The sequence below is a fragment of the Xiphophorus maculatus genome, chromosome 24, assembly GCF_002775205.1.
Source record: "Xiphophorus maculatus strain JP 163 A chromosome 24, X_maculatus-5.0-male, whole genome shotgun sequence".
In the NCBI taxonomy this organism is placed as follows: domain Eukaryota; kingdom Metazoa; phylum Chordata; class Actinopteri; order Cyprinodontiformes; family Poeciliidae; genus Xiphophorus; species Xiphophorus maculatus.
In genome coordinates, this window is record NC_036466.1 from 13134440 (window position 1) to 13159346 (window position 24907).

General features: G+C 39.2%; 4 protein-coding genes across 5 annotated transcripts in view; all 4 read left to right on the top strand.

The window, feature by feature from the left end:
• The window catches only part of LOC102220231 (NACHT, LRR and PYD domains-containing protein 12-like), a 70115-nt gene extending 62448 nt beyond the window's left edge, over nt 1-7667 (top strand). Inside the window, exons 11-15 of the mRNA XM_023329661.1 lie at nt 1533-1706; nt 2448-2621; nt 6249-6422; nt 6960-7112; nt 7632-7667. Of these exons, the coding sequence (XP_023185429.1) occupies nt 1533-1706; nt 2448-2621; nt 6249-6422; nt 6960-7112; nt 7632-7638 (682 nt within the window). The 3' untranslated portion in view covers nt 7639-7667. The remainder of the gene's footprint in view (nt 1-1532; nt 1707-2447; nt 2622-6248; nt 6423-6959; nt 7113-7631) is intronic.
• LOC111607622 (NACHT, LRR and PYD domains-containing protein 3-like) overlaps nt 1-24907 on the top strand; it is a 392536-nt gene that overhangs the window by 210739 nt on the left and 156890 nt on the right. The window lies entirely within an intron of this gene.
• Nucleotides 7713-20457, top strand: thap9 (THAP domain containing 9). 2 transcript variants are annotated; one of them, XM_023329761.1, is made up of 9 exons: nt 7713-7755; nt 15587-15779; nt 15910-16023; nt 16236-16446; nt 16557-16710; nt 16806-17352; nt 17489-17746; nt 17977-19045; nt 19160-20457. In XM_023329761.1, exons 2-8 carry the CDS (start codon nt 15741-15743, stop codon nt 18253-18255), a joined length of 1602 nt encoding a protein of 533 aa, XP_023185529.1. In that variant the 5' UTR covers nt 7713-7755; nt 15587-15740; the 3' UTR covers nt 18256-19045; nt 19160-20457. The 2 variants fall into 2 exon arrangements, with proteins under 2 accessions (XP_023185529.1, XP_023185528.1); XM_023329760.1 differs by lacking the exon at nt 7713-7755 and adding an exon at nt 15110-15208 and having other exon boundaries at nt 19160-20380.
• Nucleotides 23540-24907, top strand: part of LOC111607641 (NACHT, LRR and PYD domains-containing protein 12-like) — a 63654-nt gene continuing 62286 nt past the window's right edge. Inside the window, exon 1 of the mRNA XM_023329797.1 lies at nt 23540-23630. The gene's annotated coding sequence lies outside the window, so the exon portion shown is untranslated. The remainder of the gene's footprint in view (nt 23631-24907) is intronic.

A 24907-nucleotide genomic window follows, 5' to 3' on the forward strand; every position in this document is an offset into this window, starting at 1 on the left:
TAATCATCCAGTCCAGGTTTAAAGAGTCGAGGTGTTGTAGTGTTTTAACTCTAGTAGATTAAAGATGCTGATAGTAGATTAAATTAGGTGGAATCGCCCTTTATCCATTTCCTGGATCAGAAGCTGCAATCAGAAACCAACTTCAGCTTCGTCTGAAAAATCCAGACAACTGAGCTTTTCTCTGAGCTCAACAGGCTGCAGGTTCTTCAGGACATGAGTATTCTGCTGCCAGACATCAGAACCAGCAAAGACTGCAGCACATGAATCTGAAGCAGGTGTGTTAGGAGAGGTTCTCCACATGCTCAGACTAAAGGTTCACAGTCTGACAGAGATGGACAGAGAAAGTTCAACTAACTCTGGATGAAATGGTTCCTAGAAACAGGGAAGCTTTCTGGGGACTTGACTTCCTGCTCATATGGAGCTGCAGCACATGCAGGAGTTTTATGTTGGCAGGAAGCAAAACAAAATGGAAGCAAGTGATGAGTTTCCATTTTAGTGTCAATTCCACTGATGGAGCAAATTCCTAGTCAGTCGTCCTCCAAACCACTGAGAGCAGCTTCCAGAGGAAAATCTGAGTTTGTTCTGACAGTCAGACTCTATCAGGATGACCACAGTCTTCTGGCAGAGTTCCTGGACATTAAGGAGACATAAATAATAGAAAGATAATTAATTAACAGTCCTGCAGTAAATACTGACTTTGTGAAGGTTATGGTGTTAAAATCATTTTGTTCAAACATCTTGATTCAGCTCTTATTTTGTAGGACAGGAAGTGAGATCTTACCTTTGTAATGCTTTGTATGCAACAAGCTTCAGCAGTTCACTGAAATCATTCTCATGTGGTTTACCTGGAAAATAGATTTAAAATGATTCATCTTCACAATCTGGTTTATCCTTTATGATAATGTTCCCATTTCTGCAGCCGTCTCTGATGAAGGATTCAGAACTTGAACTAAATGACCCTCATCAATCTGACAGAGAAGAGACTAAATATTTTCTAGTTGATAGTTCAGTAACTGAATCAGCACAAAATGAGAAAATGAGCAACTTTCAGAATGTGAGCTGTAATGGATATTGTAAAACGCTGAATTAGACGGATTGAAATAAACCCGTTTACATCTGTTATACTTAGCAATGAGCTGCAGTTAAAATACAACCAGCAAGAAAACATCATTAATAGATTAATGAACAAAAACTGGAGACATAAAATATCTCAGTAGATAAATGATGGTACAGAGCAGTCGGCTAATACAGAGCCTGGAAGGAAACATGGAGAGAGAAAAACATCGACTGAGTTTAAGATCCTGAGAAACTTTTAGAAAAACTTTGAGTTTCTTTTTGGATCAAATGTTCTGGATCTGCTGGTTTGGACTCTTTAAACCAGTTTGACTGGATCAGATGTTAGAATCAGTTCATCATGTTTCTTTTACATTCAGGGAAATTAATTTTCTACATTTTTATTATTTATTTGTTCATATTTCAGTTTTAACCTGCATCCTGTTGGCTTCAGCTCACAGCTTTTATTCTTTATTCAGGTTGCAGGAATGCAGTTTGTCAGAGACCAGCTGGACTTCTCTGTTCTCAGCTCTGAAGTCCAACCCGACCCATCTGACAGAACTGGAGCTGATCAGCACCAACCTGGAAGGTTCTGGAGTGAAGGAGCTCTGTGGTTTTCTACAGACTGAAGGCTGCAGACTGAAGACATTGGAGTATGTAATTCTATAATTATTGATATTTCTGTGAATAATTAGATATAATTGATCATAAATCAAATTAATTTCTTCTGTTCTAATAAATATTTTCTGAGTTTGTTCCTGGACTTGGATCCAGAGTTTAATTTAGTCCCTCTGTGTAACTGAGTTGGACCTGCTGATCTGAGGTCAGAACAGGACAGCATTCGGACCCCCAGTGTGTAGAAATCCCCCTCATGTGAAGCAGGTCAAAGGTCAAGGTGCAAAAAGAGAGAGAATGAAATCTCCCTTTATTGAAGATCCACATATTTCACACTTAGTTTTAAATCTTCTGCTATTAGTTGATAATCATCCAGTCCAGGTTTAAAGAGTCGAGGTGTTGTAGTGTTTTAACTCTAGTAGATTAAAGATGCTGATAGTAGATTAAATTAGGTGGAATCGCCCTTTATCCATTTCCTGGATCAGAAGCTGCAATCAGAAACCAACTTCAGCTTCGTCTGAAAAATCCAGACAACTGAGTTTAAGATCCTGAGAAACTTTTAGAAAAACTTTGAGTTTCTTTTTTGATCAAATGTTCTGGTTCTGCTGGTTTGGACTCTTTAAACCAGTTTGACTGGATCAGATGTTAGAATCAGTTCATCATGTTTCTTTTACATTCAGGGAAATTAATTTTCTACATTTTAATTATTTATTTGTTCATATTTCAGTTTTAACCTGCATCCTGTTGGCTTCAGCTCACATCTTTTATTCTTTATTCAGATTGGATGACTGCAGTTTGTCAAAGATCAGCTGGACTTCTCTGTTCTCAGCTCTGAAGTCCAACCCGACCCATCTGACAGAACTGGAGCTGGACGACACCAACCTGGAAGGTTCTGGAGTGAAGGAGCTCTGTGGTTTTCTACAGACTGAAGGCTGCAGACTGGAGACATTGATGTATGTAATTATATAATTATTGATATTTCTGTGAATAATTATATATAATTGATCATAAATCAGATTAATTTCTTCTGTTCTAATAAATATTTTCTGAGTTTGTTCCTGGACTTTAAAGCAAAACAAAAAAGTGATGAGTTTCCATTTTTTTTATTTTTTTTTTTATTATTATCTTTATTCATTTCATTCAATACAAATAAAAAAATTTTAATACAAGGAAAAAAAAATAAAATAATTTAAAAAAATGAAATGAAAGGTAGCAGAAAGAAGAAAATAATCTTATAATATCTGCCCCTTTTTCTCAACTATGGATCAAAACAACAAAAAACAAACAAACAAGAAAAAAAAAAAAAAACTAAAAATTTTTTTTTGATTTGTCTTATGTGACAAAAAAAAAGAAAACAAAGGAAGACCAAAAAAACAAGGTCAATCATCAATCTCAACTGAACAATACTATACTTTGACTTTATACTATTTCATACTTCTTCAAAAAAACAATCTTTAACATTCTTTTAAACATGTGTAATGATTTAGCATTTTTAACATCGTTTTGCAGATCGTTCCACAGTTTGACTCCTTGTATCGAAGTACATCGTTCTTTCAAACAAGTTCTGAATTTAGGTTTCTTAAAAATCTGTGTCCCCTTAAGGTTATAACCACTCTCTCTCTTTTCAAAATTTTTTTGGATGTTTAAGGGTAATGTTTTTAGATGTGCCTTATACATAACCAACAAAATATTATAATCAACTAAATCATTGAATTTCAAAAACCTCAAATTACAAAATAATGTATTTGTTGGATATTTACCATGTTTTCGAGCAATAACTCTTATTGCCCTTTTTTGCAAAACAAAAACAGATTTTATACTAGTATAACATGCCTTTCCCCATACCTCAACACAATAAACCAAGTGTGGAACAATTAGTGCATTATACAACATAAATAGTGCATGATCATTCAGAAAATCCCGTACTTTATAAAGCACTGCAATTGATTTTGCTAATTTTGTTCTTAAATAATTCAAATGGGATTTCCATGATAATTTCTCATCAATTATCACACCCAAGAATTTCACCTCACTAACTCTACAAATCTCTACACCATCAACTTTAAATGGAGTATTTACAATTCTTTGTCTCCTTGTAAATAACATATAATTTGTTTTGTCCAAATTTAAAGATAATTTATTTAGTTTGAACCATTTATGTATTTGCATAAATTCTCTTTTCATTTCTTTTAACATCCCTTTTATATCATTACCCTGACAAAAAAAAGTGGTATCATCCGCAAATAGAATACATTTGAAAAACCCTGATACATTTACCAAATCATTTACATATAAAATGAACAACTTTGGTCCAAGTACTGAGCCCTGTGGAACTCCACATGTAATTTCACAAAATTCGGATCTAGTATCATGTACTTGTACAAACTGTTTTCTATTCTCCAGGTAGCTCGAAATCCACTGTAATGCCGGCCCTCTAATCCCGTATTTAATAAGTTTTTTGAGTAAAATGCTATGGTCAATCGTGTCGAATGCTTTCTTTAGATCGACATAAATGCTAGCACTATATTGTTTTTGATCAATAGCATTTGTTATATGTTCTATCAGTTCCATAAGGGCCATTGATGTCGAATTTTTGGCTCTAAATCCATATTGACTACTACTTAATATATTATTTTTTAGTATCAATTCCACTAATGGAGCAAATTCCTAGTCAGTCGTCCTCCAAACCACTTTGGAGGACGACAGGCTTCTATTATTTATGTCTCCTTAATGTCCAGGAACTCTGCCAGAAGACTGTGGTCATCCTGATAGAGTCTGACTGTCAGAACAAACTCAGATTTTCCTCTGGAAGCTGCTCTCAGTGGTTTGGAGGACGACTGACTAGGAATTTGCTCCATCAGTGGAATTGACACTAAAATGGAAACTCATCACTTGCTTCCATTTTGTTTTGCTTCCTGCCAACATCAAACTCCTGCATGTGCTGCAGCTCCATATGAGCAGGAAGTCAAGTCCCCAGAAAGCTTCCCTGTTTCTAGGAACCATTTCATCCAGAGTTAGTTGAATAGGTGTCAGGTTTGACACCTATTTAAGACAAATTGAACAAACACAGAAAAGACAAGAGAGTTAGATTCTTTTCTACTCGCGAGGAGAACGGACAGAGATGTGTTTACAGTTACAAATCTCCAACCGCTCTGAAACACATTTGTCCGCTCCTCTCTTTTTATTACTTTCAGAGTCCCTATCACAGAGAGCACTGCAACTCTAAAGGGGTGGGAACAAAACACTTAGTTGCAGTGCTAATGACAATCACTAACTAAACACATGTTATCTTGCATTAAAACACAGAGTAAAAACAGAACAGGTCGTATATCTACAAGGCGACGATTCGTCAGCTATCTAACAGTTCAAAGGAAGAAGAAGTTCCTGGTGAGCAATGAACCCCGTGAGCACGGTTATCACTGCTTCTCTTCAGGGAGGCCCTCTTGTGAAGAAGAAGATAAAGTAGATCAAAACATACAGAAACAGTCTTTATGTTGAAGGAAAAGAAAACAATCAAGAAACATCATATAAGTAACACTATTGTTATAAATGAAACAACAAATATATGATAATATATACATTTCACCTAACACACTGAGAGCAGCTTCCAGAGGAAAATCTGAGTTTGTTCTGACAGTCAGACTCTATCAGGATGACCACAGTCTTCTGGCAGAGTTCCTGGACATTAAGGAGACATAAATAATAGAAAGATAGTTAATTAACAGTCCTGCAGTAAATACTGACTTTGTGAAGGTTATGGTGTTAAAGTCATTTTGTTCAAACATCTTGATTCAGCTCTTATTTTGTAGGACAGGAAGTGAGATCTTACCTTTGTAATGCTTTGTATGCAACAAGCTTCAGCAGTTCACTGAAATCATTCTCATGTGGTTTACCTGGAAAATAGATTTAAAATGATTCATCTTCACAATCTGGTTTATCCTTTATGATAATGTTCCCATTTCTGCAGCCGTCTCTGATGAAGGATTCAGAACTTGAACTAAATGACCCTCATCAATCTGACAGAGAAAAGGCTAAATATTTTCTAGTTGATAGTTCAGTAACTGAATCAGCACAAAATGAGAAAATGATCAACTTTCAGAATGTGAGCTGTAATGGATATTGTAAAACGCTGAATTAGACGGATTGAAATAAACCCGTTTACATCTGTTATACTTAGCAATGAGCTGCAGTTAAAATACAACCAGCAAGAAAACATCATTAATAGATTAATGAACAAAAACTGGAGACATAAAATATCTCAGTAGATAAATGATGGTACAGAGCAGTCGGCTAATACAGAGCCTGGAAGGAAACATGGAGAGAGAAAAACATCGACTGAGTTTAAGATCCTGAGAAACTTTTAGAAAAATTTTGAGTTTATTTGTTGATCAAATGTTCTGGTTCTGCTGGTTTGGACTCTTTAAACCAGTTTGACTGGATCAGATGTTAGAATCAGTTCATCATGTTTCTTTTACATTCAGGGAAATTAATTTTCTACATTTTTATTATTTATTTGTTCATATTTCAGTTTTAACCTGCATCCTGTTGGCTTCAGCTCACATCTTTTATTCTTTATTCAGGTTGATGAACTGCAGTTTGTCAGAGACCAGCTGGACTTCTCTGTTCTCAGCTCTGAAGTCCAACCCGACCCATCTGACTGAACTGGACCTGATCGGAACCAACCTGGAAGGTTCTGGAGTGAAGGAGCTCTGTGGTTTTCTACAGACTGAAGGCTGCAGACTGGAGACATTGAGGTATTTTAATTGTATAATTATTGATATTTCTGTGAATAATTAGATATAATTGATCATAAATCAAATTAATTTCTTCTGTTCTAATAAATATTTTCTGAGTTTGTTCCTGGACTTGGATCCAGAGTTTAATTTAGTCCCTCTGTGTAACTGAGTTGGACCTGCTGATCTGAGGTCAGAACAGGACAGCATTCGGACCCCCAGTGTGTAGAAATCCCCCTCATGTGAAGCAGGTCAAAGGTCATTCAACCCAGTCTAGAAAAGTGAATTCCTGGAATCTGACAGGAACAAATCAATAATCAATGATTGATGCTTTAACACTTTGATCAGAACCTGGAATGATTTTACTGACTAAAATCCTCCAACACAACATGACCCAGTACCAGGTTCTGGTTCTGGTTCTGGTTCTGAAGTCAGCAGGTCTTTATTGAAGCAGCAGCTTGTTGGCATTAATATTGATGAGAATCTTTAACTGGTTCTGTTGGACTGGTTAACCTGCATCCTGTTGGCTTCAGCTCACATCTTTTATTCTTTATTCAGTTTGAAGTTCTGCAGTTTGTCAAAGATCAGCTGTGATTATTTGACCTCAACTCTGAAGTCCAACCCGACCCGTCTGACAGAACTGGACCTGGGATTCAACAACCTGAAGGATTCAGATGTTCTGCAGCTGAAGGATCTTGTAAAGAAAGTAAAGTAAGTAAATGTTTGCAGTGAGTCCAGCTGCTCTCAGCATATTGAACTAAACCCAGTTAGCATCAAAGCAAAGATCCAGTGTTCCCAGTAAAGCTGCAGCTTCTCAGTGGGAGGAGAATGGTTCAGGCTTCCTGATTGGACACAGAGACAGCAATCAGCCAATCAGAGGAGCAGCAGCTTGCTGTGTTCCTGTGTTTGTGTTGGTGTGAAGATGAGTGTTGTTGCTGTGTCCATGTCTCCAGGAAGTCCAGCTGGACTCCAGCGTCCAGCCGTCCAACATGTCTAGAGACAGTGGTCCTCATCCATCAAACTGTGGCAGCAGCAGATCTGATCTCAGATCTGTTTGTTCTCTCAGTTCAACAGGAAACAACTGATCAGGTTCATCTTGGTCACAGCTCTGAGATCAGTCTGACTGCAGCCTGGAAACCATCTAGTAGATGTGCTGCGTCACTGACTGCTGCTGGAGAGAGGCTGGAAACACTCACTGATCTGCTCTCTCCTTCCTTCTTCTCTCTGCAGGTTCTGATCTCAGTAAAGTAGAAAATGGTCTCTGTGTCCTGCTGATCCTCAGAGGTTGAAGCTGCAGCAGTTTGAGTCTAAAGAGACTCTGACTGGATCATGATGATGACCTCTGACCTCCAAGGTTTCCCTCCTGTTTATTTTCTCATGTTGTCATTTAGTGTCTGATATTGTTTGTCTCTTTGGATCAATAAAGATCCAATTCAAACTGGGCTCCATTTAGAGGCTTCATGGAGTTTTGATCTGAACTGGATTCAACTGGAAAGTTGATCTTTTTTTCTCTCTGATTCATTTTCATCCTGGAACCAGAAATGGTCTGAGAATGGAAACATGGGAATCATTTTCAGTTCAGCTTTGAAGCCATGAAAGACACTTCAAACCTCTTTTCTCTGCTGCTTCTTCCTTCTGCTGACATGAAAATGTTCCTCAAAGCTCCACAGAGAAAAAGATGCTTTACTGGAAACTGCAGAGAAACTTCAGCTTCCATCACAGAAACCAGTTGAACCAGTTTAGAACTGGATGTCCCACAGAAACTCTGATCTTAGATCAGTTTTCAGGAACATCTGGAACCTGGAAAAAAAGATTTTATATGTTTTGGTTTTGACTTTTTTAACTCCATATTTCATGTTTTGAGTTTTCTAGAGAACTTTAGGACTCGATGTGTCACATCAGGCTCTTTACTGGGATTTTACTGGTTTATTCAAACCTCAGAGAATCACTGGGATAATGTGCTGATTGGTTCATGATTGATTTTCATAATTCTTCTAATGTAATGTGGGTTGCTGGATGTTTAATGGCCAAATAAAGTTTTTAAAGATCTTTGTTTTTTCTATGCAGCTGACTGTGTACACATATAATAAATGAACCTTAATTTTAATCCTTCATGCCATTTTGCTTTTTAAATTATTATTTTAAGTTTTCACATTTAGTTTAAAAGCTTAAATTAGTAAAAGCAGAAACATCTCAAGTTGATTTCAGCTTTAAGCTACTAATTTAGCCAGCAGTTTATTTTTGCAGGATTCAGACTGAAGATGATTTTAAAAAACAGATGAGAACCATTTCTATAATCAAAACTCGATTAATTAAATCAGTTATTGAATTAGAATAATAACTTGTATAAAACTGTCATTTCTGTCTGGTTAATGGTGCAGCAGATCCTGCAGGGGGCGCTCTGGGGCCTCAGTGTTCAGGTCGGTTACAGTCTCATCTCCCAGATTCCTGAATCTTCTGGTTCCTTCCTGAAATGATTTCCTGCAATAAAATGTTGGCTGGAAATGAGCAGAAAACTGAGAAAAACCTGAAAAAGTTCAAATCTGACCTAAAGTTTCACAGCTCAGATCACCATGGAAACAAAGAGAGGAAACATGGAAGGAAAGGAGTTTAATGTCACCTGGAAGGGGGCGGAGCCTCAGGAGAGTCAGGGGGCGGAGCCTCAGCTCTAGTCAGGTTTGGATCAGAACCGGTTCCGACTCCATGCAGCAAAATTTATACAGATGCTTCAAAAATCGACAGAAAAATAGGAATAGCATGTACAATGCCAGATTTCAAAGTGTATATTGGGAAGAGAATCACAGACGGGCTATCAATTTATACAGGAGAAATGTTAGCAATACTTTTGGCTTTACAATGGATTGAGGAAGTAAAGCCTTTGCAAGCAATAATTTGCTCCGATTCAAGCTCAGCTTTGCTAAGCATAAAATATAATAATACGGACAGTAGGATGGACATTTTATTAGAAATATATCATAATCTATTTAGAATACAACATTTGGGATTAGTAGTTACATTTGTGTGGGTTCCAGCACATATAGGGATAGTAGGAAACGAGAAGGCTGATATAACGGCAAAGAAGGCAATACATAATCCTATTAGTTTTACAGTTAAGATGAGTAAATCGGAAGGGAAAAGTAAAGTCAAAGAAGAGCTGATGAAAATATGGCAAAGAAGGTGGGATAAAGGGTTAACAGGAAGGTGGTTTTATAAAATTCAGGTGGCTGTAGGAAAGAAAAGAATGGGAAGAAGGAATAGGAAGGAGGAAAGAATAATAACAAGGTTAAGGTTCGGTCATACAGGGCTTAATTATTCACTTTTTAAAATACAAAAGCATAAAACTGGAAAGTGTGATTATTGTGAGAAGTCTGAAACAATAGAGCATGTTATTTTAGAGTGTTGTAAGTATGAAGAAGAGAGAAGATGCATGCTGAGAGAGTGTGTAGGTATTAAAGAAAGGTTTAATTTAATAGAATTTTTGAGGAGAGATTTCGGGAGTAGACATATTCAAATAATTATTCGGTATCTTAAAAAAACAAAGCTATTTCATAGGATATGAGTAGAGCAAGTTGGGTGTGAATGTGTAAAGAATATCAAAGAGGGGTATATAAAGCTATAAGCAAGTTGGATAATATAAGCAGGAGTGTATGTGTGGGGGTATGTTTAATCAGGAGTTAATGGAGGGAAAAGGTAGAAAGTGAAAGTTTATAGACCATCTCGAACCTCACTCCATACTGGTAAGTGGCGGTAATGCTACTGTAAGTTTGTTGCCAACCGCCAATAAATACCAAGATTTTTGATTTTTAACACAACATTTATTAAACAATAAAAATCAAATCAAACAATCAGCAGCACAATAATTGACATTTATAATAATAATTTGTTATATTCTAATTCGTTCTGTTCTGAAATGGAGCACAGTCTGTTTTCAAACCCCCACAGGTCCACAAACTCTTTGAGGTTCCCGGTAGCTTTGTAAAAGCAAAACTCCAGCCTCAGTCTGGCTTTTACGTTAATCTTCCACACATCAATAATACTCAAATGAGGTCCAGCCTGCATCTTATCACGTCGAGTTAAATAAATAGCCATCTTGGCTTCTGATAATAAATAATTTAAAATCCGTGACTTAAATCTTGTGGCTTTACTGTGAGGAAACCCATTAATAAAAACAGAACTGGTGAGAACTACACTAAAAAGACTAAAAAATGTCGACAGCACAGTGAAAAACACAGGTAATCGTGCACAATCTATAAAAACATGAAAAACACTCTCAGATAACCTGCAGAAAGGACACTCATTCACCACGCCGGGACTGATGATCGCCAAAAACGAGGTTGTGGCAATGGCACCGTGCAGTATCCTCCACTGCATATCGCCAGTCCTTTTTCGTATTGGAGGCTTGTACAAAGTCCTCCATTGTGGCCGAGATCCTCCGAGCCTGTCGGTCCACACGCTAACGGGCCTTCTGTACAGAGTCCTTTTGTTCAGAATCTTAGTGTAACATCTGTACAGTACTTTCGAGTCTGTCTTACACAGATCCAGTTTTTTCCCCTTAAGGAGAGGGCCGCCGTCTTCTTCAAAGTCCGGATCTAAAAGCACATCTGGAAAAGAATCAGACGGATCCGGGTGACACTCCTCTGCGACGTACTGCTGCAGGAGTCGTCTCTCCTATTAAGGAAGAATAATATAACATTAACTTTGGACAAAAAGTTTGGCTCCTTCCTTAGAGTCCCGGAATCTCTGGCAGGCGGGCTGCGGCTGGAGGAAGTGAAACCACGACACTGCGCGTTGACGTCACAGATCACGGAGTTTAATTCATAACAAAGCAATCGACAACAAAGCTGCAGAGATACAGAGATATATTCATTACCTGTAACAGGAGAAATAGAAAAAGAAACACAAAGAAACAAGGGGGGCAAAGACGCGTCTTTGGAGAAAGCTTTTTTATGCCAAAAAGCAAAACAGTGGTAGCATTCTGAATTTTTAACGTTTACATGAAGTTTTATACTGAGTGGGCGTTTCTTCAATTTAATATATTCAACTAAGGCGTTCCGCTCTTTAACCAATTAGAAACTCCCGTAGGAACTACAGGAAACTTGAGAAGTCTCCCAATTTACAACGAAGTTCCAAAGGCGTCTGGTTTCTATCGAGAGACAAAGGCGGACCAGTTAATCTTGGACGATACCAGGTACGAATGTCCCCGGCGCCGAGAGTCTTAAGATAAGATTTCGCAGACACCCATAAATCTGACGTCTCTTCCATTATCTCTCCTAACGTTCTCGAAGAGACTTGCATCTGGTAATTTTCAAAAAATGTTATCTTTACAAACCCCAGTTTTGCTTTTGCACATTCCGCCCCCCAAAAGATTAAGTTCTGCCAGAATAATACATAAAATCTACAGGACAAAATAAAGTATAATTCCTGAGCCATTTTCTAATAGTAAAAAACATTTTCATTCGAACAATTTCCATTTGCTTCTAATATCGTCACAGATAATACAGTTTTCAAATACATTCATCCTTTAATAGTTTTTAAATGAGATAATACAATCTTCAGTAAACATGGTATTAATACTTAGAAGTTAAATGTTACGGGGTTTCAATCTTCTATTTTGCATTAGTTTTACGCCATCGCAGATGCTGGCCTCCAGCAGTTCTCCCCAACTGCCTGCAAGAATGTTAATTTATGTTTCTGTGTTCTGGCCGGGCTGCAAGCGGCCCCATTTAGTGATCTGCATTCTAACCCCTGTCTGTCCGGTTCAAAACAAGAGTATCAAACCTACCCTTTTACACATGCGTAAAATTAACTGCATTAAGCACCAAAATCAATAATTTTCCTCGACACTCCTCAGCCGTCAGGCGCTCTCTCACTCTTTCCAGAAAACGTCGCGTAAATCTGGCAGACCGGACCCCCAGCGTCGAAGCGACCTCTTGGACGTTTTCAAAGTCCAGTCCAGCCACCTGTATCAGTTGCTGCAGGGTCACTGTTCCGGCCCTGGACAGCATTCCAGCGACACCCGGCACTGTGCTGTCTGCTACATCCAGCCGTGCGCCGCACACTAATGGCTCCTCTAAAAGCCAATACAGTGAATCATTCGTGTTTGATCTGTGTAAGTTAAAAAAGGCACACGATTTAAAAACACTCTGATAAAACTGGGGCAGCCCTTTTAACTTTAAAAAACTAAAATCAGTAAAAAACAAAGCAGCATCCAGCCCAAGAAAGTTCACACGTCTAAGAATGCAACTGGCCACATCTTTCCACACAGGAAATCTCGTCAAATACTTCTGTACAAACTGCAAACGAAATGTCGCCGTTCTACTAGCCAGGTGGACAAGGCCCTGACCCCCCTCCTCTCTCGGTAAAAACAACACAGATTGCGGCACCCAGTGTAGACCGTTCCAGAAAAACTTGACCATCTCTGCCTGGACCTTCATAAGTAGGCCGGATGGTGGGTCCAACACCGCCAGTTTATGCCACAGCTGGGAAGCGACAAGATTATTCAATACAAGCACTCTGCCTCGATACGACATCTGCGAGTGCAACCACTTCCACTTTGACAGTTTGTTTTGTATTTTTTGTTCAGTGTTTTCCCAGTTCTTTTTTACAATTTCTTTACTGCCTAAAAATACACCAAGGTACTTAAAACCATCTCTTTTCCATATCAGACCTTGAGGGAGAACCGGGAGCCCCGTGGACCACTCACCGATAGCCAGGGCTTCGCTCTTGCCCCAGTTCACCCTCGCAGCAGATAAAACAGAGAACTGGTCCGTAATCTTGGTTAAAACACTGATATCCTGTTGGTCTCTAATAAAAACAACAACATCATCAGCATAAGCAGATAAAACCCTATTGTTTATAAAACCAGGTAAAACCAAACCATGAACATTTGAGCGAATTTTCCGGAGGAGGGGTTCCAGGGAGAGTGCGTAGAGCATCCCCGACAGCGCACAGCCCTGTCGGACGCCTCTACGCACCCTAAAAGGAGCACACAGGCTACCGTTGACCTTCAACACACTTTCAATGCCACTGTACAGCACCTGGATCATGGCGATCAGACCCTCGCCGAACCCGAACCTCCTCATGGTTTTCCAGAGGAAGCCGTGTTCAACGCGGTCAAATGCCTTTTCTTGATCTAATGAAATCAAGCCAGTCTGTAAACCCAATGAACCAGAGACCTCCAAAACATCCCGAATTAGGTAAATGTTATCTACCATGGACCTGCTGGGGACGCAATAAGTCTGATCCCGGTGGATGACCTGCTCCATAGCTTTCCCTAACCTGGTGGCCAGGGCCTTGGAGAGGATTTTATAATCGGTGCAGAGGAGGGACACGGGGCGCCAGTTCTTTATTTCCTGTAAGTTGCCCTTCTTGGGCAGCAGGGTGATCACCGCCCTGCGACACGACAGGGGGAGTGAGCCGGTTTGCAGACTTTCGGTGTACACCTCGAGCAAGTCTTGGGCCAGAAGGTCCCAGTAGGCCTTGTAGAACTCTACAGTGAGCCCGTCAACGCCCGGGGACCTCTGACCCTGCATACTAAGGAGAGCGGCGTGGAGCTCCTGGAGCCCCAGAGGGCGTTCCAGGTCAGTGTTAGTCTCCTCAGAGACCTGAGGCAGTTCACTACAAAACTCCTCATACAATTCCTCATCTTCCTCGTACTCACTACGATATAGGGAACTGTAGAACTCCACCGCCCTCCTCCTGATCTGTCCCGGCTCACTCAGTTGCTGCCCCGCGTCCGACATCAACGAATGTATCTGCTTCCTCTGCCCGTGTTTCCTCTCCAAGCCGAAGAAAAAGCTGGAGGGAGCATCCATCTCTGCGATGTTCTGCACCCGAGATCTGACCAATGCGCCTTGGACTTTATTCTCCAACAGGTTGGCTAAGACTAGCCTTTTAGATTTAAGAGCTTCAATATACTCTCGATGTCCAGTGGAGTCACTAAGGCGTTCTAAGTCCACAATATTCATCTCCAGATCTCTAATAGATCCGGTGATGTCTCGAGTGGCATTAACAGTGTGTTGTTGACTCAGCAGCTTAATTTGGACCTTCCCATAATCCCACCATTGTCTCAGACAAGTAAAATCAGACTTTTTCTGTCTAAAACCAATCCAAAAATGACATAAAACTTCCTTAAAACTACAGTCATGAGTTTTAAGAATTAAAATGCCAGTACGCGCTTCTAGGTAAGATGTTTCTAATAAACACAGCACCTAGAAGCAACGAATGATCTGTGAAGGCCACCGGCACAATCTGACATGTTCTAAACACATTAAAATGATGTTTAAAACAATAAATACGATCAAGTCTAGCTAAAATGATACGGTTATCTTTAATGTGGGACCATGTGTACTGCCTGGAGCCTGCATGCATCCTTCTCCATACATCCACCAGGCCGTGAGATGAGACCAGCTGCCTCAAAACATGTTGGGCTGCCGGATGCGGCTCTGCATGGTTTCGATCTAAAACATCATTTTCAGTGCAATTAAAATCCCCACCTATAAAAACATAATCCTCTGACCCACAATCTCCCAACCTTTCCCCAATTTTCTCAAAAAAACGCCTTTTCTCTGTATTGACAATGGGAGCATAAACATTAATAAAAACCAGGCTAAAATGATCAAAACAAGCTCTAACTAAAAGACACCTCCCCTGACAACGGCGCAGGAAATACGGCGGCCATCTTAGAGCAGTATACCCTCGTACTTTGCTGAACCAAAACAACAGAAGATGCCTCAGTTCTGCTCGGCTTATTCGTGTTTAAATCTACGAACTGTTGATGTCAGGGACCGGGGGATAACTTTTCACAAGTAAGAATGACATATTATTGTTAGTATGTTGTGAATGTAATATTACTGTACTGTATTTATGCCCACCAGCGAAATGACAGCAAATGTTAGCTATCGGTCTTCAGCCGGAGATTTGATGACAGGAATATGTTTCAAACAGGCCTACTCACAATTTCAGTAGCTTTGTTTAATTATCATTATCAACAAATTTTAATCAAATTTGGAGTTTTATGTTCTTTAAAATATGAAGATCAAAAATAGTGAGTGTAACGTTTTTCTGAATGCTCAGCTTAAGCAGGCAACAAGGCTCCTTAGTTTCAACCGTTGCAAATAACATGGACCTCATTCGGACAATGTTTTTGTGTACACACTCCCAGATATCACGTTTTTGTTTTAAAGGTTTCCAAAAGATAAAGAGAGGAGGAAGAGGTGGGAAATAGCTTTGAGGAGGGATGGATTCACTGCAAGTGATTCATCTGTACTATGCAGTGAGCATTTCAAAACGGAGGATTTTGACAAAACAGGTCAGATTGTCAGACTGAGAGCTGATGTGATGCCATCAATTTTCAGCTTCCCAGTTCACCTTCAAAGAGTAGGTGCATTATTAAAAGTTCATTAGCATTCATAAATGTGCATAATGTTAGCCTTAAGGGATATATGTGTGTTTATGTACAGGTAGTATATACTGTGAAGTCCATATTCATAAGGTTTTTACATTTAAGGTTGAAAACTACAGAACTACAATAACCTCCACAAAAGCCCAAAGTAGTGAGTATGTGGCCTCTCAAGATGACCCAGAAACTTGTAGTTCAGACCTGCAACCTCAGTCTAATGATGTGAGTATTTTTTCTATTGTAAATATCATATCACAATGGTCAAGATCATATTAAAATCTAAATTATTTTCTAACCCTCATGTTGAATGTTCTCACAAATAAAACAAATAAAACCAACATAGTTGAAGACACACACAGTGCTGCTGTCGTCTGAAAGAAAGTGTGCCATAGTGATGTCTAAGTGATGGGTGATGTCCATCTCTCTGTCTTTAGGATCATTGCTATGCTTTGCCAGCTTCTCTTACCGCTGTCACTGCAAAACATAAGAGAGCGTTGGCAAGAGTGGAATATCTGGAGCGGGACAAGAAAAACACCATGGCCAGAGAGAAGAGGGCAAAGACCACAGCAAAGTCACTTTTGGGGGAATTGAGTGAAAAAAATCTCATTACTGAAGAACTCAAAGAACGGCTTGAATTCTACTCTGGTAATTCAAAATTAATTCCTCAAAATTTATGTACATTTTCTTGTATGTTTATTTTTCCTCCTGAGCTACATCAGAAGAAGAGTTTATATTTTTTCCTCTTAAATTGTCAGATCTACAACTAGAGTTTATGGAGAAAAAGGGCCATGAATACTCCAACGAATATAGAGAGTTTGCCCTCACACTTCATCTCCATGGCCCAAAGGCATACAAATACCTTAGAGAGAAGCGAAGATTTCCCCTCCCACATCCGCACACATTACAAAGGTAGCCTTAATATTCCCCAAATGTTTTTTTTATTTTACTTAACCTTTTAATATTGCAAACATGTTAAATATTGATGCTCCTCCTACTTTTTACAGGTGGTTGTGTTCAGTAGATGACAGGCCTGGCTTGAACAAGATGATGCTGGACATGCTGGAGAGAAAATGCCAGGAAGACCATGCTAAATATGGATTTGTTGCACTCATTTTGGATGCAATGGCAATCAGAAAACATGTGCAATATAATCTACATACACAGTCACTGTCTGGCTTCGTGGACCTGGGGGATGGAAACAATGAGACTGAGGTTGCTACTGAGGCTCTTATGTTTATGGTGGTTGGCCTCCAAGGGCATTGGAAGGCTCCCATTGCGTACTACCTGACGGCGTCTCTGTCACCAGACACACAAAAGGTACTTGTCAGTCATGCTTTAGAGGAGCTGCATGCTCGAGGAATTCGAGTGCTATGTATAACAATGGATGGGCATGCTACCAACATCAGCATGTGTAACCAACTTGGGTGTGAACTGAAGGGAAACCCACAAGAACCCCTGAAAACCAATTTCCCACATCCAGTTACTGGAGAGAAAGTATTTGTAATGATGGATCCATGCCACATGCTGAAGTTGACACGTAATATGTTGCAGGTAATTGATGATTGTGGTATACCTAATCCTGCAAGTTATGTATTTGTCTGTTCATGTCCATAGATTTGATTGGATTTAGTGGTCAACATTTAGCTGCTTATACTTATTTAAGTTGTGACTCATTCTTACTTTGCAGGCATATAGCCCAATAGCAACAACCACTGGACACATCAACTGGAGGTACATAAATCATCTCAATGATGTGCAGAAACAACATGGACTACATGCTGCCAATAAAATTTCGGACAAGCATGTGTACTTTGAGAACCACAAGATGAGAGTGTCCCTGGCTGCACAAACACTGAGTCGCTCCGTGTCAGTGGCCCTCCGCACTATGAGAGATCTTGGGTACTCTCTGTTTAAAGATTGTGAGGCCACAGCAGCATTTATTGAGGTAATGCAATTTGTTAATACGGAATGAAAGTACATATTTTATTAATCTATTATAAAATGAATTAACATTCTGGTAAAATAAGACTGTGCTGTTACTTATAAAATTATTCTCTGTATATTTAGAACAGAATTCAGTGAATGCAAAGTATTGAATTCACCTATCGGATAACTAACGAAACCCTGCAAGTTTGGCATTTCAAATAATGATTTAGATGTCGCAATTTCTTACAGATGATTGACAGGATGTTTGATACAATGAATGCACGCAATCCTCTTGCTAAAGGATTCAAAGCTCCCATGGGATCTTGGAATTGGATGGAAAGAAAAGCATTTTTGTCAAGAGCCCGGGAGTACTTGCTCACTTTGTTGACGAAAGATGGAACACCCCTTCACCGATCTAAGAGGTTTATTAAAATAGTGCATGAGAAGTTCCTGATTTCTGTTCTGTTATCCATCAAGTTCTTAAGATGGACTGTTCTCTGCATCAAGTTCATAAGATGTTACTGTTAAAATGTTTTGCATTTTGTCACACAGTCTGTTTTGTTTGTCTTAATTATCTTGTCTTCAGTGTATTTCAGATCCCCGATGCTTCTTGGTATGTATTACACAACATATATTTTGTGCAGAAATCATATTTTATGTACATTATGTTGCTATGATTGTGTATGTATGTGATTGTGTTTGGTGATGGTCAGAGTGAATGTCAGTGCAGAATGGCAGTACCGCTTCTATCAAACTGACCCAAGCTGGGCTGTGGCTCCAAACCACCAAGAATGAGAAATGAATAAAAAAGATATATGTTAAGTGTCTTAGAGTGTCGAGAAAAGAACTGTACAAAAATGATTTTATTTTACATTTTAAACAATGTTCTCTTGTTTAAATTTTTTAAGATCTGCAGTTTTGTTTCTGTTGGAATCGTCTTTTCTTCAGTGTGTTACAGGTCCCTAATGCTTTTAAATGGTAAGTACATTATTTAAAAAATTAACTATAGGTAAGTGTGAAAAAGGTATGTATTGTATGTGTTCTGGTTCAAGTTCATATTGGTGGTTTCTGAAAATACCGTTTGAAGCAGCATCATTATGCTTTTCTGTGGTGCTTTTTTGAGGTGTCTTGTTTAGCCATGTTCAGAGCAATAAAACATTTTTCTTTTGCAGGTACCTCTCTGTCATTGGATTTGTCATCAACATTGACACGTTACTGCTGATGATTCCTGAACTGCTCCAAGTGCAGCGGTATGTCCTCACATACAGGTTCAGCCAAGATCACTTGGAGCTCCTGTTTAATTCCATCAGAGCATCAGGTACTGTTGATGTCCTTTCAGTTAGAATAACTTCATAAAATATACTTCATGAATGTGTTCATATGTTATGTCGTATGATTAACACATGTATTGTATCCCTGTATTCCATTCAAGGTGGCTGGAATAACAACCCATCAGCATGCCAGTTCCAGGCCATCTTCCGCCGGCTGATGGTTCGGTGTGGGGTTACACCCAGTGAGACTGGCAATGTGGCAGCACAAGACAACACCGTGTCCCTGTCTGCTGTTGAAATGTCCTCTCCTGAATCTAATGAAGAGCATCCCTGTCCTTTTGCTAGGATTTCAGCCATTCTGGACGACCACAGCTATCTTCCGACCAAGTTTGGTGGTCTGGTAGAAAATGCCTTGGTTTACATATCTGGATTTGTTGTGAGGCAGATTCTGCGTAAACTAACCTGTGACCCATGTCGAGTCAGTTTGATTCAAGATGCCACACCGTCTTCATTTGATGAGAACTACCATCTTCTCACTTTGAAAAATAATGGCGGGTTAGTGATTCCCTCACAAGGCGTAGTGAAGGTGGTGAGAGCTGCAGAGAGGGTGATTGGTGGTGCTTCACCAAACCATCCTCCTAAGCTGTCCGCCGTCACATACATAGTCCGTGAAGACATTGGAACAGAAGATGTTTTCCAGCTTGGGGAACACACTCAGGAGACACAATTTGGCATTGACAATCACCATTCTGACTTGCTGTCATTGGTTGTGTCTGTGTTTCTGAAGATAAGGATGCACCACATTGCAAAAGTCACATGTCTTGGTTTGCAGAAAGGCAACACCAGAAAAAAGCTCTGCAAAACTGTCCTATTTCAAGGCTATTAGATTGTGTAAAAATGTAATGAATATGTAAATATTGTTGTCACAACAGATAAGTATGTGTTTGTGTGTGTATGTATATATATATATATATATATATATGTGGGTATGTATAAGGCTATTAGATTGTGTAAAAATGTAATGAATATGTAAATACTGTCACAACAGATAAGTATGCATGTGTGTATGTGTGTATATATGAGATTATCGGAATATATACATAATGTGTGTGAATAAATTGCATCTTTGGTTGTATCTTGCAAAACATGTCATACTTTAAAACATTGTATTCCACCAAAATTATTTAAATATGCTAAACTATACGTTCCTATACATGCAATTTTAATAGCTGTATGCCTAAAATTTAATTATGTGACAATGTGATTACTATTCAGCGTGTTATGATCTATTAAATGCGCTGATCCTTTATTGTGCCTGCCAAATATATAAGGCTGAGTGGAGTGGTATACCGCTCCAAGATGGCCGCCCTAAATCTCGTCAGCTCCAATAGGCGAGAGCGGCCCGTGAGGCGTCTATCCATATATTATGTCTATGTGAGACATGCGCAGTTCTGTGATTGACTGTCTAATAAAGTAAGTGGTGTCTTTCCTCCTGGTTCAGCTGAATAGTGAGTAAAGTGACTTTCTCCGACTTTTCCTGCCTTAAGACGTCAAACGCGAACAAGAGGAAACTGCGACATTAATAATAAAACAGCTCGACTTTTCCCAACTCATAACCAGAACTTATAATCAAAGCTGAGAAGTCCGAGTGGCGCCATGTTGTCTTTATGAAGCAAGACAAAGCACAAAATTACACTTTTATTAAAGCGCAACTAACAACCTATATGGGTTCTAGATGTTTGGTCAGAATATGACACAAATAAATATGAAACCAATAACTTACCGAGCAAAGCGGATCGGTTTTAAATGAAATACAGAACCGGTGTTGATCTTCTTCTTCTTCTGGGATTTACTGGCGGCTGGCAAACCAACTTGAGGTGCTTTTACCGCCACCTGCAGGACAATCATAGAAGCTCACCTTCAGAAGAGAAGCTGGAACCGGAAGTTGAGGATTAACATTAAAGTTTTTATTACTTCTTGTACTTTTATTTAATATTCTAGTTCAAGATACGTTTTTCTAACGTTAGAATACATGCAGGAAAAATAAAATAAATCTGACATGTTTCATTATTTGAATGCAATAATGATATATTATTGCATTATAATATAATGCAATAGTATTGCATTATATTATGCATAATAGTGAAAGTTGTTGCACCAACTTTGTTGCAAGTTGGTGAGGAAGAGATGTGTGTGTGTGTGTGTGGGTGTGTGTGTGTGTGTGTGTGTGTGTGTGTGGGTGTGTGCGTGCGTGTGTGTGTGTGTGTGTGTGTGTGAGGAGGCGCTGATGCAGCCACAGTTACTGGAAGGCCTTTTTTTCTTTTATTACCCTCCACTTGCTTCCATTAGTGCCGAAGCTAAAGACTTGGAGGCCAAGCTGCTGCAGCACAACCCCAGACACAGGTTGCCCTCTGAAGGAGTCTTCTCCACCCTGGGTGCTCAAATGCTCGACCAAGAAGATCACGACTCTGAACGCTAAAGAATCCGGTCAGTGATGCAGCTGATTTTTCACAATCTGCTTCTTCTGCTTTGACTCTAAAGATTTTTATAATGAGGATTTTTTTTGTCTGCAGATACTTATTTTCTTTCCTATCCTGTGTACATTTAGAAACAGAAACAAGAAAACATATATTAACCACCATCAAAGATTAAAATATGTTAAAACTGATTAAGTTACAGCAAAAACATTTATTCCATAGTGAGAGAATGTTTGGAGTGAATGTTACACAAGCTGCTAATGATCGCTTCTATATGACCAAGCTGTGTATTTGTGTAGTTAGCTCTGTGAGAAGACAGAGGAGCTTGATTTATTTTACCTGTCAGAAACCAGGAGGATTTTAGTGTGTAATTACAAGCTGTGGCCACCAGAGGGCGGTAGAGAGACAGTTTCTGGAGGAAACCACCTTAGAAAGAAAGTCAGTGAAACATCTTGTTCACCATAATTTATTGTTGATCTTTGTCCTGATATCCATTTCTATCAATTCTCAAAAAAACTCAGTTTATTTCATAAGTAAATCATAAAGAGCCAGGGTTTTTACTCTTTTATCATGAATATTTAATATTATGTAAAAGGTTTTTTATTTTAAATAAGCTTTTGGAACAACAAAATCAGTGGAAGCTACATAAAAGCATCATATTTATAATACTAGCAATATGCAAACAAACATTAGAATAATGGAAGATTAAAGATGCACAAATTACAGAAATTATTTAACACAGTTTGTTTTTCTATATTCTGCTCCACATCTTTCAGAGATTTTTTTTAATCAAATTTAAATTTCTGAATTACAAACTAATCAAAACTAATAAAGGCCTATGATAAATAACAAACCAAACCTCACATTTGCACATAGTCACCACGGCTTTCGTCACGACATCAGACGTCATTTGAGCTGGAGAAAAACCAGTTTATGCTGCGATGATCAGGTGAATTTTTTAATGTAAACAATGAGCTGCTAAAAGGTTCAGAGTTAGAAATAAAAGATACAGAAAAAATCAAAACAAGCTAATAATTAAAAAAGATAATCTGGAATAAAACTCTTAATAAGTAAATGCAAATAAAAATGTTTTTTTAGAGCTGATTCAAAAATACTTGAGATTTGGGGCAGATCTACAATTGCAAGTTAATTTATAACATTAAAATAACCAGGATTATTAGTAAAATCACACAGTAAACTAGAGACACAGAAAACACACAATGTTATATTGCAGATGTAATAGTTTAGTGTGTATTAATATGAACACAACTTCTGCTAGCAGGAGAAACATTTTACTCTCTGTAACAGAACATTGCAACGACAGGAACTTGAAAAATGTTCCATATTCTTGTACTTTTATGATCAACTTTAACCATAATTACCCTTGAGGCTCTTATTGATAGTTATTGATTACCAAACTGAACCTGTTGCTGCCAACAGTTTGAACCAGACGAGACTTTAGAGTGTTGTAAAGATTTATGGTTAAATATCTTTAATGACCATAGCGAGCTGTTCTGATGGATCCGGGTCGTCCAATCAGGACGGACCTTGTTTTCCTCCATCAGCTGCAGATTCACCACCATCAGAACTTACTGCTTCAGTCACTCACACCATCAGCTGCACTTTGTAACGTGTGAAACTGTTTGATTGTTGTGAGAGTTTGGTTTGTTCCTGTTTTACTGCCTGCTGTAAAATTAATTGCCACCAGGATAATAAAGAGGAATCGACCTTTGACCCTTGCAGTAGGCTTGGCATCATGAAGGTTAATGTTTAAAGTGGAAGCAGTCAGAAAATGATCCTTCTAGAAATGGAGCCAAATGTTTTCCAGACTAGAAATAAATATTAAAGAAATATTAAAGCTGAACTAAAGCGATCAGATCTCCTCCCAGGATTTCTGCTGATCACTTCCTGTTTTACTGAACTACTTCCTGTATTGATAAGCTAACAGGAAATGACCTATTAATTAGAAAAAACTGAAAAAGTTCAAATCTGAGCTCAGTTTTCCAGCTCTGCTCCCTGTTGATTCAAAGGGAAGAAAACATTAAAGGTGTTCAAAATCACCTGGGCAGGGGGCGGAGCCTCAGGAGGAGTCAGGTATCAGAGCAGGAGAAATGGGGTCAAAGTTCATTTAGCAGCAGAGCAGAATCTGGATCAGGTGAGTGTTGACTTCTTGTTTTCCTCTCTCTGGGTTTTCTCTCTGTGGAGGAACCAGAACCAGAACTCGGCCCGGTTCTCCTTCAGCTTCAGCTCTTCATATTTTCACAGGAAACAGACGAAGCTTTTATTTTCTGACAGATGGACTCAAACTAACAGAAGCAGGAAGTTCAAACCTTTGTTCTGTCAGTGGGAATCCTGGACCGACCCGTTTATCCTGATAAAGTCTCTTTAATCGTCTCTTGGAGGAATTTGACTTTAGTTTGGTTCTGCTGCTTGCGTTGTACTCTTCCATGTCATCACCAAAATAATCAATACATTAATAGATCAATATGGACATTAAATAGATTAAAACCAAACAGCTGCTCCAACCTCTAATTCTTTATTGAGGAGTTAAAGTGAGGAGTTTGTTCTTCTGGACCGGTTCCTCTCAGGCTCTGTGTTTGAACTCAACCTTTGAATTCTTGATAACTACTGGAAATTCTGACAGAGGAAATCTCTGCTGCTTCGCTCTGAGTTCAGGAAAACATCCTCAGAGTTCAGAACATGATCTGTTAAAATCCCGTCTGCCTGCTGAGGTTGATCTGTTCCAACAGCTCTGGAGGAGACAGAGGAGCTGTCCTACCCACAATCCTCTCTGCTGGTTTAATCCGTTAAAATCTGATTTTACAGTCAGGTTACCAAAGCAGCATGTAACTCTCTGCTGTAAAAATCCTCCTAACATCAAACCTCCAGAGTCTGCAGAGAAAGTTTGATGTTTGCCAGCTGAGGTCGTCATCAAGGTCAACTCCCAGCTGTTTGAAGGAGAGTGTGATGTCATGCTGGTGCACGGCCACCAGGAGGCGCTCTCCAGCTGAGCTGAGATCTAGCAGCATCTCCACTGTCTGATCTGTGTTAGCATGGAGCTGCTGAGCTTCACACTCCTCCACTGCTCAGCTGTGTGTCTCTGAGGGAGAGTTTGGAGTCAGCAGACTGAGGAGAACATCAGAAAACATCTCAACATGTTGATGTGGCAGAGAGACAGTCATTGGTGGAAAATGTGACCTGATGCTGACCCTGTGCTGCGAAACAGCCAATCAGAGCAGACAGAGTTCAGTTCAACCTGCAGTGGCTGGAAGACAGCAAACAATAATCCCAGTTCATTCAACTGGTTCCCATTCAGCTGGATCCGTTGTTCAGAAGGACGTGAGGCTGAACAGAAAGAAAAGCTAAAGTCAGTAGAAAGCAGGACCTGCAGACGCAGACGGACTGCAGATGATTTCAAAGCAGCTGAATTAC